This window comes from Aricia agestis, chromosome Z (assembly GCF_905147365.1).
Source record: "Aricia agestis chromosome Z, ilAriAges1.1, whole genome shotgun sequence".
NCBI classification, from domain to species: Eukaryota; Metazoa; Arthropoda; class Insecta; order Lepidoptera; family Lycaenidae; genus Aricia; species Aricia agestis.
Window position 1 is genome coordinate 12,657,901 of NC_056428.1, and position 16,370 is coordinate 12,674,270.

Sequence of the window (16,370 nt, forward strand, 5' to 3'; positions counted from 1 at the left end):
AGTTTTACCGAGTACCGACTCTAATTAGATGCTGCAGTTGCTGTCGTATTACTGCCTTATACATACCTACTGCGTTTACAGTAAAGGTATGATTCGGATCAAGGCAGCATGCAGCGGGTCGCCGCGACCCGCGACCCAAACAGCCACTGCTCACTATGAAGTTGTATGGAGGACTAAACAATCACGGCGACCCGCGTCGCGAGACAGAGAGACCGGTCGCCGCGTAAAATAGCATACCGATGTCCGCGACCCGCGACCCGAGACTGTCGCCAAGACACTGCTTTGTATGTGTTTATATGGACGACATTCCGATTACCGCGACGCGCGACACGAGACGCGTGGTATCTACCACAGCTGCCCTGCGGCTCGGCGTATTTCTAGATTCTATCTAGAAACACGCCGATAGGTTATTAATCATATCGAAACCGAAAAGCAATGGAGGTACCAAAGTATGTAGGTAGGTATGAACTATAATCTATACTATAATATTATAAATGCGAAAGTATCTCTGTCTGTCTGTCTGTCTGTCTGTCTTGCTTTCACGCCAAAACTACTGAACCGATTGCAATGAAATTTTGTATACAGTTATTCTAGAGTCTGAGAAAGGACATAGGCTACATTTTGATGTGGGAAAATATCTTATTTCCATGAAAATATCGATGAAAATGAATTCGCATTGCGCGTGGCCAGCGCTCATCCCGGGGGTCCTGGGTTCGAGTCCCGCAGGCGGAACAAAAAGTTTTCGATGTTCCTGGGTCTTGGATGTGTATTAAAATAAAATTTCAAAAATCTTAAACATATTTTATGTATAATATTATAAAAAATCCAGAAATATATCAATGCAATGAACATTTTAGTTCTAATACGATTCAACAGATGGCGTTTTATTTTTTACTTTATTGTAACATAGAACTAATCATACTTATTAGTTAGTATGTTTTTGTTTATAGTTTTTAATACGTTAGAATATTATGTTTAATAATATTATCACTTGGTATAATAATAATAATCAATCTATCTTATCTTATAGAACTTCTACTGCATTTCTAATCCATACTATCCATACTAATATTTTAAATGCGAAAGTATCTCTGTCTGTCTGTCTGTCTTGCTTTCACGCCAAAACTACTGAACCGATTGCAATTAAATTTTGTACACAGTTATTCTAGAGTCTGAGAAAGGACATAGGCTACATTTTGATGTGGGAAAATATCTTATTTCCATGAAAATATCGATGAAAATGAATTCGCATTGCGCGTGGCCAGCGCTCATCCCGGGGGTCCTGGGTTCGAGTCCCGCAGGCGGAACAAAAAGTTTTCAATGTTCCTGGGTCTTGGATGTGTATTAAAATAAAATTTCGAAAATCTTAAACATATGTTATGTATGATATTATAAAAAATCCAGAAATATATCGATGCAATGAACATTTTAGTTCTAATACGATTCAACAGATGGCGTTTTATTTTTTACTTTATTGTAACATAGAACTAATCATACTTATTAGTTATGTTTTATGTTTCAAGTAGTGATGTAACGAATGTTGGATTTTTCAGATTCGCGAATGCGAATGCGATTGCGAATATTTATCTTCAACATTCGCGAATGCGAATGCGAATATTTTAAAATTTCAAATAAAGCGCGCGTAAAATGTTCGACAGGTTTGACGTTTCGTGTCGGCTGTTTAAATTGAACATAACCGAACCGATATTGCTTATAGTCTGTCAAGAAAGTGAAGAAATTAAAAAGTGGCAGCATCGTAGTGTCATCTCATTTTTCTTAGATTGATTTGAAAGGGAAAGACACTAAGATGTTGCCACTTTTTAATTTCTTCACTTTCTTGACAGACTATAATTGAATGAATTTAGTCACAGAAAGTTCATTCTAAAAGTTTTGTTTTGTTTTGAGGTTAGTTTTATGTTTTATGTTTCAAGTAGTGATGAAACGAATGTTGGATTTTTCAGATTCGCGAATGTGAATGCGATTGCGAATATTTATCTTCAACATTCGCGAATGCGAATGCGATTGCGAATATTTATCTTAAACGTTCGCGAATGCGAATGCGAATATTTTAAAATTTCAAAAAAAGCGCGCGTTAAATGTTCGACAGGTTTGACGTTTCGTGCCGGCTATGTTTAAATTGAACATAACCGAACCGATATTGCTTATAGTCTGTCAAGAAAGTGAAGAAATTAAAAAGTGGCAACATCGTAGTGTCATCCCATTTTTCTTAGATTGATTTGAAAGGGAAAGACACTAAGATGTTGCCACTTTTTAATTTCTTCACTTTCTGGACAGACGATAATTGAATGAATTTAGTCACAGAAAGTTCATTCTAAAAGTTTTGTTTTGTTTTGAGGTTAGTTTTATGTTTTATGTTTCAAGTAGTGATGTAACGAATGTTGGATTTTTCAGATTCGCGAATACGAATGCTATTGCGAATATTTATCTTCAACATTCGCGAATGCGAATGCGAATGCGAATATTTTAAAATTTCAAAAAAAAGCGCGCGTAAAATGTTCGACAGGATTGACGTTTTGTGTCGGCTATGTTTAAATAAACATAACCGAACCGATATTGCTTATAGTCTGTCAAGAAAGTGTAGAAATTAAAAAGTGGCAACATCGTAGTGTCATCCCATTTTTCTTAGATTGATTTGAAAGGGAAAGACACTAAGATGTTGCCACTTTTTAATTTCTTCACTTTCTTGACAGACTATAATTGAATGAATTTAGTCACAGAAAGTTCATTCTAAAAGTTTTGTTTTGTTTTGAGGTTAGTTTTATGTTTTATGTTTCAAGAAGTGATGTAACGAATGTTGGATTTTTCAGATTCGCGAATGCGAATGCTATTGCGAATATTTATCTTCAACATTCGCGAATGCGAATGTGATTGCGAATATTTATCTTCAGCGTTCGCGAATGCGAATGCGAATATTTTAAAATTTCAAAAAAAGCGCGCGTAAAATGTTCGACAGGTTTGACGTTTCGTGTCGGCTATGTTTAAATTGAACATAACCAAACCGATATTGCTTATAGTCTGTCAAGAAAGTGAAGAAATTAAAAAGTGGCAACATCGTAGTGTCATCCCATTTTTCTTAGATTGATTTGAAAGGGAAAGACACTAAGATGTTGCCACTTTTTAATTTCTTCACTTTCTTGACAGACTATAATTGAATGAATTTAGTCACAGCAAGTTCATTCTAAAAGTTTTGTTTTGTTTTGAGGTTAGTTTTATGTTTTATGTTTCATGTAGTGATGTAACGAATGTTGGATTTTTCAGATTCGCGAATGTGAATGCGATTGCGAATATTTATCTTCAACATTCGCGAATGCGTATGCGATTGCGAATATTTATCTTCAACGTTCGCGAATGCGAATTCGAATATTTTAAAATTTCAAAAAAAGCGCGCGTAAAATGTTCGACAGTTTTGACGTATCGTGTCGGCTATGTTTAAATTGAACATAACCGAACCGATATTGCTTACTAGCTGTTGCCCGCGACTTCGTCCGCGTGGACTTCAGTTTATAGCGCGCGATGTCAACAAAATTGGTGTCAAAAGCTTTTATAAAAAAACCCTGGTACCCCTTAAATCAATACAGCTGTGCAGTGTGCACACAATAAGTATTTCATTTTTTTATATTAAACTTTATATTTTATGCCAAATTTTAAAGCTTATTTAGCCCTCCAATTACACAACTTTACCCATAAACTATTTATCATTGATAGATTTAAGGTTACGTCACTGCACAGATAAAGTACTGAGTTATTTAATACCGTAGAATAGATATAACAATCGAAAAAAATCGAAACTTAAATGTAAGATGATACCACGTCTTACAGAAAGACTTTTGAGCAAGCGTCAGCGCGATGTAGAAGACGCACGGCGCCATCTATTATAAATTGTTGGACCTAACTTAATTTGGACAAATTTACGCATTTTCACCCCCTTAAAACCCTTTTTTCCAGTAAAAAAGTAGCCTATGTCCTTTCTCAGGCTTTAGACTATCTGTATACAAAATTTCTATACAATCGGTTCGGAAGTTTTGGGGTTTGGCGTGAAAGCGAGACTGACAGACAGACAGACAGACAGAGATACTTTTGGCGTTTGGCGTGAAAGCGAGATTGACAGACAGACAGAGATACTTTCGCATTTATAATATTAGTATAGATTATGTGCACACTGCACAGCTGTTTTTGGGTATTTTGATTAATTAAGAGCCGCGCTACACCGGAATGGCGCTGCCATGCGAGGCGAGCACTTTCAGCGTTGCCATTCCGGTGTAGCGCGGCCCTAGGAGGGGTACCACTTACCAGGGTTTTAAAAAGTTTTTAAATTTGACACAAATTTTGTTGACACCGCGCGCTATAAACTATTAACTAAAGTTCACGCAGACGATGTCGCGGGCAACAGTAGTTATGAATAAAAACAATATTATATAGTAAAGTAGGTATGATTAGTTCTGTTACAATAATAAAGTAAAAAATAAAACGCCATCTGTTTTCATATATTAGAATTAAAATGTTGATTGCATTGATATATTTTCTGGATGGAATATAGGCCAACACGGTACACTCGAACTCCTTTATTTTAGAGCGCCTTCTGTTGTCAACTTGTCACATATAATAGAAATGCAGTAGGAGTTCTATAAGATAAGATAGATTGATTATTATTATACCAAGTGATAATATTATTAAACATAATATTCTAACGTATTAAAAACTATAAACAAAAACATACTAACTAATAAGTATGATTAGTTCTATGTTACAATAAAGTAAAAAATAAAACGCCATCTGCTGAATCGTATTAGAACTAAAATGTTCATTGCATCGATATATTTCTGGATTTTTTATAATATTATACATAAAATATGTTTAAGATTTTTGAAATTTTATTTTAATACACGTCCAAGACCCAGGAACATTGAAAACTTTTTGTTCCGCCTGCGGGACTCGAAGCCAGGACCCCCGGGATGAGCGCTGGCCACGCGCAATGCGAATTCATTTTCATCGATATTTTCATGGAAATAAGATATTTTCCCACATCAAAATGTAGCCTATGTCCTTTCTCAGACTCTAGAATAACTGTGTACAAAATTTCATTGCAATCTGTTCAGTAGTTTTGGCGTGAAAGCAAGAAAGACAGACAGATAGACAGACAGAGATACTTTCGCATTTATAATATTAGTATGGATAGTATGGATTAGAAATGCAGTAGGAGTTCTATAAGATAAGATAGATTGATTATTATTATACCAAGTGATAATATTATTAAACATAATATTCTAACGTATTAAAAACTATAAACAAAAACATACTAACTAATAAGTATGATTAGTTCTATGTTACAATAAAGTAAAAAATATAACGCCATCTGCTGAATCGTATTAGAACTAAAATGTTTATTGCATCGATATATATCTGGATTTTTTATAATATTATAAAATATGTTTAAGATTTTCGAAATTTTATTTTAATATTCATCCAAGACCCAGGAACATTGAAAACTTTTTGTTCCGCCTGCGGGACTCGAACCCAGGACCCCCGGGATGAGCGCTGGCCACGCGCAATGCGAATTCATTTTCATCGATATTTTCATGGAAATAAGATATTTTCCCACATCAAAATGTAGCCTATGTCCTTTCTCAGACTCTAGAATAACTGTGTACAAAATTTCATTGCAATCGGTTCAGTAGTTTTGGCGTGAAAGCAAGACAGACTGACAGACAGAGATACTTTCGCATTTATAATATTATTATGGATAGTATGGATTAGAAATGCAGTAGGAGTTCTATAAGATAAGATAGATTGATTATTATTATACCAAGTGATAATATTATTAAACATAATATTCTAACGTATTAAAAACTATAAACAAAAACATACTAACTAATAAGTATGATTAGTTCTATGTTACAATAAAGTAAAAAATAAAACGCCATCTGCTGAATCGTATTAGAACTAAAATGTTTATTGCATCGATATATTTCTGGATTTTTTATAATATTATACATAAAATATGTTTAAGATTTTCGAAATTTTATTTTAATAGTCATCCAAGACCCAGGAACATTGAAAACTTTTTGTTCCGCCTGCGGGACTCGAACCCAGAACCCCCGGGATGAGCGCTTGCCACGCGCAATGCGAATTCATTTTCATCGATATTTTCATGGAAATAAGATATTTTCCCACATCAAAATGTAGCCTATGTCCTTTCTCAGACTCTAGAATAACTGTGTACAAAATTTCATTGCAATCGGTTCAGTAGTTTTGGCGTGAAAGCAAGACAGACAGACAGATAGACAGACAGAGATACTTTCGCATTTATAATATTAGTATGGATAGTATGGATTAGAAATGCAGTAGGAGTTCTATAAGATAAGATAGATTGATTATTATTATACCAAGTGATAATATTATTAAACATAATATTCTAACGTATTAAAAACTATAAACAAAAACATACTAACTAATAAGTATGATTAGTTCTATGTTACAATAAAGTAAAAAATAAAACGCCATCTGCTGAATCGTATTAGAACTAAAATGTTTATTGCATCGATATATTTCTGGATTTTTTATAATATTATAAACACACCGGCAAAATTAGAGGAACATAACAAAATTTTCAATTTTTTTAAATTGTTCACTGATTTTTATATATTTATTTATTTATTTACTAATTGATTATTAAAAAATAAATTTTATATAAATTTAGGGCATAAAAACGTGAAAAATAGAAAAAAATCAGCAAAAATCAAAAAATTAAGAAAATCTTTGAAATTTCAGTAGTAAGTTTTTAAGATAAATTCTCCATTTTTATTAAAGAAATGCCATGTTAAAAGCGTGTAATGCCTTCTATGGATCTCAAGAGGGCCTGGATACGCCATTCCATGCTTGCATTTTAATTGTCAATAATTTCCTGTGGGATATTCTCCTACTCCTCCAGTACCGCCAACTCGAGCTCCTGGACACATTTTGGAGCTGGAGTTTTAACTCGTACCGTTCACCCATTGATGTGCCACACGTCTTCAATCGGATCCACATCCGTAGACCACGCTGGCCTCTCCACCTGGGCTACGCCAGCATCGTTTAGGTAATAATGCCCGATTTTCTTACTCTATGGACGCACATAAAATTTAAATTACTACCTAAAACTGTGTAAAAGGCACACCATGCAGTTCCAGGATGTCGGTGCTATAGCACTGTACTGTCAAAGTACCATCATCTATAATCATCAGCTCCATGCGGGCTCCAAATCATATGCAACTCCAAACCATTACGAAGCCTGCATCATAGGCCACTGTTTCCGGTAAGTTTGATGGCCTGTAGCTTTCCTTATGATTTATCCACATTCTTTATCGCCTGTCAATACAATGTACACAGACTTTGCTCCCATCACTGTACAGCACAAGATTTCACTCACTTGTCTAATTTTGATGTTCACGCGCAAATCTTAGCCTGGCTCTTCGGTGTCCTGTCTCAAGTTTTGGTGCCCTTGCTGGCACTTTTGAGTTTAATTTAACTTCTTTGAGTCTTCTTCTTACTGTACAATCACTTACACGTTCATCTGTGACCTGTTCCGACAGGTTTCGTGTCTGCATAGCAGTTTGAGGTCGATTTATTAAGTTTTGTTTCCTTACAAAATGGTCATCCTGAACCATTGTCACCCCATATCTGCCTTGTTCTCGTCTCCGAACGTAAGATCCAGTCTCTCTGAAGCGTTGAAAGTTACGATGAACCACGGAAGCCGACACACCTAAGGCGTGACTGACCGAACGGTAGGTGTGACCTTTCTCTATCGTGGTTACAGCTCTAGCTGTCGCAGATGCTGGGAAATCACTAATTTTGTATCTAAGCAATGTGTTCTTCCAAAAACCAAACAATCAAATGAGCTGAGCATACCTTTCACACCGCTAAAACGCCATTCTTATCAGGAACACTTACAACGTCAATAATCGAAAAACACTTATTAGGGCATAATTGCTATAAAAACCTGTCAACTTGCCAGTTTTGTTCAATATTTTATTTCTTGAATGAGCTTAGAAGCTATAAAAAAGGCTTTCAGACAGCCCGACCCACTTGAGTTCAAGTTTTGGCCCTTTTTACCTATGTTCCGCTAATTTTGCCAGTGTGTGTACATAAAATATGTTTAACTTTTTTGGAAATTTTATTTTAATAGTCATCCAAGACCCAGGAACATACAAAATTTCATTGCAATCGGTTCAGTAGTTTTGGCGTGAAAGCAAGACAGACAGACAGACAGAGATACTTTCGCATTTATAATATTAGTATGGATAGTCTGTCAAGAAAGTGAAGAAATTAAAAAGTGGCAACATCGTAGTGTCATCCCATTTTTCTTAGATTGATTTGAAAGGGAAAGACACTAAGATGTTGCCACTTTTTAATTTCTTCACTTTCTTGACAGACTATAATTGAATGAATTTAGTCACAGCAAGTTCATTCTAAAAGTTTTGTTTTGTTTTGAGGTTAGTTTTATGTTTTATGTTTCAAGTAGTGATGTAACGAATGTTGGATTTTTCAGATTCGCGAATGCGAATGCGATTGCGAATATTTATCTTCAACATTCGCGAATGCGAATATTTTAAACGCAAGTCAGCTAAAATATTTATAATAATCATTTGAAAATAATAATTAATCGATTTTTTTAATTTTAGACTAAATTGTTTAGTAACGTTCACATTATAATGGATTATATTGGTAAATACATACTATCCCCGAAGCTTAACCAAAAAATTCCGCGAAAAGGATTCGACCTTTTGTTCTGGAATATTGCTAACTCACGTTTAAATTTTCAGCTTCTGAAAAAGGAGACACTACAGAGAATCGGGATCCAAACTCTTTGGTATCAAACGGTAATTCCAAGCCGGTAATAGATGAAAAGTCGAGTGAGAATGATGATAAACCGCACATCGAAGCCCCCACGGAGAACGCTGCGTGCACATCGGAAAAGACAGACATTTCAGAAATTCCTGAGCAAGTCGAATTTACAGTTGTATTTAATAACAATAAACATGACATCACATTTGCTTACGATGCCTCTGTAGTAGAACTGAAAGCGCATTTAGAACGAATATGTGCAGTGCCACAGTCAGCACAGAAACTCATCATTAAAGGAATGGCCAGGGACAGCGGGACAATCAGACAAGCTGGGATCGTCAAAGGCGGAAAAGTAATGCTTGTTGGATCCAAAATGGATGATATATTGGCTGTGAAGAGTGCACCAAAGGTAACAATGTTCTTGGCTAAACAATATTTCAAAGGCAATTCTAGAAGTTTCTAAAATAACTTTTTTATGAAAACATACTTTCAGGAAATATTTGAAGAGAAGTCTAGCAGTCAATCCAGCAAAGAGCCATTGTGTATGCAGAAGAACCATAGTAAAGTTTTAGATAAGGGTATTCCACCAGATGTAATGCCTGGAATAAAGGGAGTCAAGGTGAGAACAACTAAAATAATTCTAATAAGAGTAACCCTTACCTACTTACCTCTATTATTACAAATGTTTATATTATTCTTACACTTACCTACAACACGGTCACATTAACTTGTCGCATTGAAATATATATTATATAACATGCAAGCTCCATAATGACATCATCAAACCGTGCGTCTAGTTAATTTGACCGTGTTATACATAATATTTATCAAATACTTTAAAAAGACATACCCGCTAAAGAATTAGCTTTAACCTATACTGTACTCGGCGAAACGGCGGTAGCGGTCATTGACACGCTGTCAAAAATTTTCATTTTCTATATAAACCATAAAGTTAATATACCTAGCGGAATAGAGAAACAAAGGCCTGAGCAAGGGAGATGTCACTATCAGTAACACTGCGTGTTAAAAAGAGATGTGTGGTACATGACAGCAGCACTCTTTTTTTTGACGTCCAGTCTGCACGTGCCCCACATTGACAATTTCATCTCATAGAAATCATGTTCAATCATGCTTGTGTAAGTGTATATATGTACACATGCATATTTATGCATGTATTCGGTACACATTTTTCGTGTATATATACTCGAGTGACATTCAACCAGTTTGACATGACAATTTTGTCAAACTCATTTTACAATTTGTTTACATAGGTTTGTTTACTTACGTTTTACAATATTTGGCTTGGCGTGGCTTTTTACAATATTTTTGTTGTTAAAATACCTAAATGCCCTGTGAAATGGTGTAGAAGTCATACATATACGACTTTTAATACAGGAATAACCTTTCATCTGTAAGTGTATTGTTTAAAATTATGCTTAAATTTCTTGTATTTTTGTCGACCAAAAAAAGCAATAAAAAGATCGTTTATTTAAGTTGGATGCTAGGGTATTTACGTAAAATTAAGCTGGTCCCTTTGTGTTTGTCTTATTAAATTTACATGTTATTCTAAAAGTGCAATAATCAAAAAATAATATAATTACAAAATTTTTACAAAGTCGCCATGGACAGTGTTATGCAAGATGTAACAATTTAATCATAAACGAAATTTTAGGGTCTGGCTGACATTATACTAAATGCGTTATAAAATGAATGGGTATTCTCATATTTCTTGCTACGGATTTTTTACAACAAAACAAAAAAAATATAATGTAATAAATTATGTTCAATCGACAAAAACAAATAAGTATTTCCTTTAATATTGTAAATGAACATAAATAAAAAAACTGCTAACTGTTATTAAAATATTATATTAATTGTGAGTTATAAGTACAAATTTTACGTAAGTTTTTAATTTCAATTCTGTAATAATTTAGCACAAAGATTTTTGTAATCTGAAAACGTCTTCTCTAGGTGCTTGGACAGTTTTAGATTCGCCCGAGTCGTACATGGTTTGTTCATAATTATTACATGGATATTATTATTATTATCGTTGTCTTAAGGATCAGAGGAAAATGTTTAATTTTAAAATTGATGGAAAATGGAAATAGGTTTACAGCAAAAGAAAAATCGACCGTCCATTCAATAGATATAATTTTAATAGAATGACATAACAAATGACAGTTGTGAATATCATAGGAATTAAAAAGTTAAGAAACCTTGATTTGAGGTTTACATAATATACTTGGATATTTGTACTCTAGTACGTATATTCCAACAGTCCCCCTCAAATATTCAAGTAGTAACACAATCAGAACTATTTTATAATAATTAATTCAATGTTTAATTTCTTACTGAAATAACTTAGCTCAAGTTTACACTGAACTTAGCTTACTGAATTCAACTAAAACAAAAATATATCACTTTAACTATTATAGATTAACTTCAATCATAAAAATAATTAATTTCACAATTTAAATTAAATTTAATTTACTCCTTATTTCAAGAAACTTTGGAGTATGTACCATCTTAGTGAAGATATCAGCCAGTTGATTTCCTGTGGAAACATATTCTAACTTTATTACTTTGTTAGTAATTTGTTCACGAGTAAAGTGGTACTTTATGTCGATATGCTTCGACCTTTTATGATTTGTTGGATTATTGGCTATACTGATGCAGCTATTATTATCCTCAAATATAATTATTGGCAATTTTACTGGAATCAAAATACTATTTAATAAGGATTTTATCCAAATTGCTTCTCTAACTGCTTCAAATAATGCTATATATTCGGCCTCTGTTGAGGAAGCGGCGACAGTGTTTTGCTTACGCGTATTCCACGATATTGTACAATTATCGAAAATTTTAAAAACATGTCCAGTTGTACTCTTTCTATCAATTAAGTCGCCTCCCCAGTCAGAATCTGCATAACCAACAACCAATTGTTTAAAATTACATTTTACATAGGTCAACTTTAAATTAACAGTGCCTTTTATGTATCTCAATAAATGTTTTAAGCATAGCCATAACTCCTCATTATTTTTACTTTGATATCGACTTAGAATACTTATTGCAGCACAAATGTCTGGCCGGGTGCATAGCATCGCATACATAAGTCACCCTATGACATTTTTACAAGGTGCATCATAATGTACGTCTGAGCTTAAAGCTTCATAATCTAATTTTGATGGAAATGGTTATTTTGAAAGATTACAATCACTCATGGAATACTTATTCAAAACACTTTTAAGGTACAAAGATTGATCTAAAGTTAATTTACATTCAGTTCGTTCTATTTTAATGCCTAAGAACAGTTTTACTTCATTTAAATCTGTCATACTAAATTCTTGCATTAAACGTTTTTTATATAAATCCATAATTTGTTTATTTTTGGTACATAATAAAACATCATCTACATAAAGCACAATGTATACATTTTCATTCATACTATTTTTATTTAAAATATATAAACAAGGATCTACCTGTGAATGTTCAAAACCTATAGCCTTAAGAGTATGATCGAAACGTTCATACCAACACCGAGAAGATTGTTTTAAGCCGTATAGCGACTTACTTAATTTACAAACTTGATTGGAATCCGCTGTAACGCCTTTCGGCACTTCCATATAGATATCCTCTTTAAGAATTCCATTTAAAAACGCGGTTTTTACATCCATATGATGGGCATGTAAGTCAAACTGATTTGCAAGTGCTAAAACAAATCGTAAAGTTGTAATGCGTGCTACTGGAGCGAACGTTTCGTCGTAGTCTTGTAAGTATTGTTGTGTGAAGCCACGAGCGACTAGTCGCGCTTTATAGCGTGTAGGTTCACCCAACTCATTCTTTTTAATTGTAAAAACCCATTTAGAACTAATAATATTTACATTTTGAGGTCTTTCTACAAGACTCCATGTATTATTACTTTTAATAGACTCTAATTCACTCTCTATTGCTTTTAACCATTTACTAGAATCATCTCTATTAAAAATATCGTCATAATTATTAGGTAACATTTCATTTGTTGTAAGTGATAGATAAGAGTCAGGATCATCCATTTGTTTGTAATCAATTGCGGGCAATTTTTTGAATTCTTTCACTACGTCTCAGTTTGCTAGACGAAGGTTCAGCTTCTGAGCTCATGTGAGGACTACTGTGTTTGTTGCCTATTAACTTTGCCGATTCATTATAGGGCTTATTAATTTCGGCGGGAATTTTTACTGGTACCAAATTGTTGACAGGTCTAGAGGATTCAAAATTCAACTCGTCAAATACAACATCCCTTGCAATTAGGAAATGATTATTTTCTACATTAAATAATTTATAACCATTTTGGTCGTAACCGACTAGTATGGCTTTGAAAGACTTTTCGTCAAACTTCGATCCCTTAGTTTTGTCATGAACGTAAGCAGTAGAACCGAAAATTTTTAAATGATTAATTTTCGGTTTTTTATTATGCCACATCTCGTATGGTGTTTTATTATTAGGAAGCGCTTTTGTGGGAAGCCTATTTGTTATATATGTTGATGTTAATATAGCTTCGCCCCAATATGACTTATCTAACTTCGCACTTGTAACCAATGTTCGCGCCATTTCGGTTAACGTACGATTCATGCGCTCTGCGGCACCATTTTGCTGTGGCGTGTACGGTACAGTCAAATGATAAGTTATTCCCTTGCAAACGCAGTAATTTTTGAACTCATTAGAGAGATATTCTCGCCCATTATCGCAATACAAATTTGTTACTTTGAAGTTAAATAGATTCTCACTCTTAGCTACAAAGTCTTGGAAACATTTAAGTACCTCAGACTTAGCATACGTTAAATAAGTAACATTGTAATGCGTAAAACCGTCAATAAAAGTTACAAAATAATTTTTATCGTCAATAGTAGTAGGTGTAATCGGGCCGCATACATCAGAGTGAATAATAAACAATGGTCGGTTATTATTAATTTTATCTTTACATTTAGAAAAAAGTAATCGAGCTTGTTTGCCAAGTATGCAAGACTCACACAACTCATCTGTAGGTATTACAATATTATCAAAAATTTTACAATCGCGTTCATCAACTACATTTTTCAAAATATTAAGTTTCTGCTTATTTAAATGGCCAAGTCGACCATGCCACAACGTATATTCTTTTAAACAATCTTGTTGTTTTACAGAAACTACATTTAAATTACACTGAGATTTATTACTTTGAAAAGTAATACTAAATAAATTATTTAAATTCTCACCAGTCATGTAACATTCTGTTTTTTACCAAAAATTTGAACACCGTTATTACCAAAAATAACCGTCATACCAGCCTGTTGCATGCGATTTACCGATAATAAATTGTAACGTACCTCCGGCGAATACAAAACGTCATCGATTGAACCTAAAATTCCTAAATTAGTGGTTACTTCTATTCGTCCTTTACCGAACGCAAGTATCGAAGCTCCATTTTTGGCAACGCCGATCTTCAGGGGTATAGGTAATTGCACGTAGGAAGTAAAAACATTCTTAACATTTACAATATGATCTGTCGCACCAGAATCTAAAAGAAAAAAAATCGTATTACTGTTACAATAATTTGAAGTGCGTAACTTACATTTTGATAACATAAAAGCGAAACCGCCCTCATCATTGTCGTTGCACGGTTGAACGCTGTTTGCAGTTTTCTTGATGTTTACAGATTGATTATTTTGTTGCAACTTCTTGAAATATCGACAATCCTTCTTGAAATGGTTTCTACGTCCACAATAATCGCAATACATTTTTGATATTTTATGCAATGAATTCCTGGGCATATAATTATTTTTCTTTTGAGTGTAGTAATTGTATTTGTTTTTATAAAAACTTGACGACTTATTATTGGCATATTTCGTATTCCCTGCAGGGCTTTCAGTCCTGTCGTAGGTTCCGCCTTCAATTTTACTTCGTGATCTAGTAGGCGAGTTTTTACAAACACCAAATTTAGCTGCTCTTCGCCGAGTGTTTCCAACGCAGTAATAACGCCGTCGTATGAAGTGGGTAGCGTGAGCAATAGATGCGATATTTTATCCATTTCGTCCAGCCTGGCACCAGCGGAGATCAATTCAGTTACCAAATTATCGAAACTAGTAAAATGTTGTAATAGTGTCAAATCCGGCTGTAACTTGAGGTTCAATAGCTGTTTTCGCAACGCTAATTGCGTTGCCAAGCTCCTCCGTTCGTAAATCTTATCCAGATTTTCAAAAATAGATTTGGCCGTTGCTGATCCCTTCGCAAAATTTAAAAATGCGTCACCCAAATACTCTACGACTGTACCTTTGTATATCATATTTTTCTTCGACCATTCAACATCGGCATCCTCTGGAGTTTCGGAATCAACAACACATAGCACTTGAAGTTCCTCCAGTAACGATCTTATGCGAAATTTCCATGTACTATATCGCTCGCCAGTAAACTGATGGATATTTCTCTTGTTGCGCGAATCCATTATTATTTATGCAAAAAAAAAATTACTTGTATTTTACTTTTAGCTACAGTTAGCGACCTGGGCCCATTACCTGATGGAAAATGGGAATAGGTTTACAGCAAAAGAAAAATCGACCGTCCATTCAATAGATATAATTTTAATAGAATGACATAACAAATGACAGTTGTGAATATCATAGGAATTAAAAAGTTAAGAAACCTTGATTTGAGGTTTACATAATATACTTGGATATTTGTACTCTAGTACGTATATTCCAACAAAAATAATAATAATGTGCTTGTTTCTTCGTGATAGTACTCGTAGATGTGCTTGGTGTATATTGCATAACACTATCCGCTTTTGACAATTATTTGTTTCATACAGGGTGACTATATGTGGCAGGTTCCTGCCATTTTTGCAGGATTGGCGTCTTATTTTAGCCTATGGCATGATCGGTTGACGTTTTAAAAACTTGGCAGGTTTTGGCAGGATTGGGGTATGAAAAATAAATTTTATTATTGCATCTCAAATTTCCGACAATGGCAACCCTGGATACTTTACGGGGTATTTCCCTGTACAGTTCGACAAGGCTTTAAATGAATATGTCAATTATGTCGATGGGCGCTGCTGGTAAAGGAGAACTGTCAAAAATGACGTTTTTACGTATGATATCTAAGTTAGTTAGTTAGTTCCTTTTCTTGCCACGTTCATAAACAGCCTTGTCAAACTGAATATACTTCTCTTGTGTGGTAACTGGTATCGTGGGTGATAGTTATTATTGGTGGTGGCTTTACAACTCTCTGGTGGTGGCATTCTACTAACAACTGGTGTGGTGGTGTGGTGATGAAGCGAAAATATGAAAGAGCGTATAGAGCGGAGTGGGAGCAAGATCCAAAACTATCGTCGTGGATATCCAAAGCAAAAGATGATCCAGACTCCTTTGTTATGGCCGAGTAGGTCGGACCTATAGTCCGTCAAGAAGGTGAAGAAATTAAAAAGTGGCAACATCATAGTGTCATCCCTTTTTTCTGAGATTGATTTGAAAAGGATGACACTACGATGTTGCCACTTTTTAATTTTTTCACTTTTTGAC

At 34.3% G+C, this 16,370-nt stretch overlaps 1 protein-coding gene across 1 annotated transcript in view; it reads left to right on the forward strand.

Moving 5' to 3' along the window:
* The first annotated feature begins 8,624 nt into the window (after positions 1–8,624).
* Positions 8,625–16,370, forward strand: part of LOC121739191 — a 59,539-nt gene continuing 51,793 nt past the window's right edge. The window contains exons 1-3 of the mRNA XM_042131540.1: positions 8,625–8,721; positions 8,820–9,250; positions 9,335–9,460. Coding sequence (XP_041987474.1) covers positions 8,709–8,721; positions 8,820–9,250; positions 9,335–9,460 — 570 coding nt within the window. The 5' untranslated portion in view covers positions 8,625–8,708. The remainder of the gene's footprint in view (positions 8,722–8,819; positions 9,251–9,334; positions 9,461–16,370) is intronic.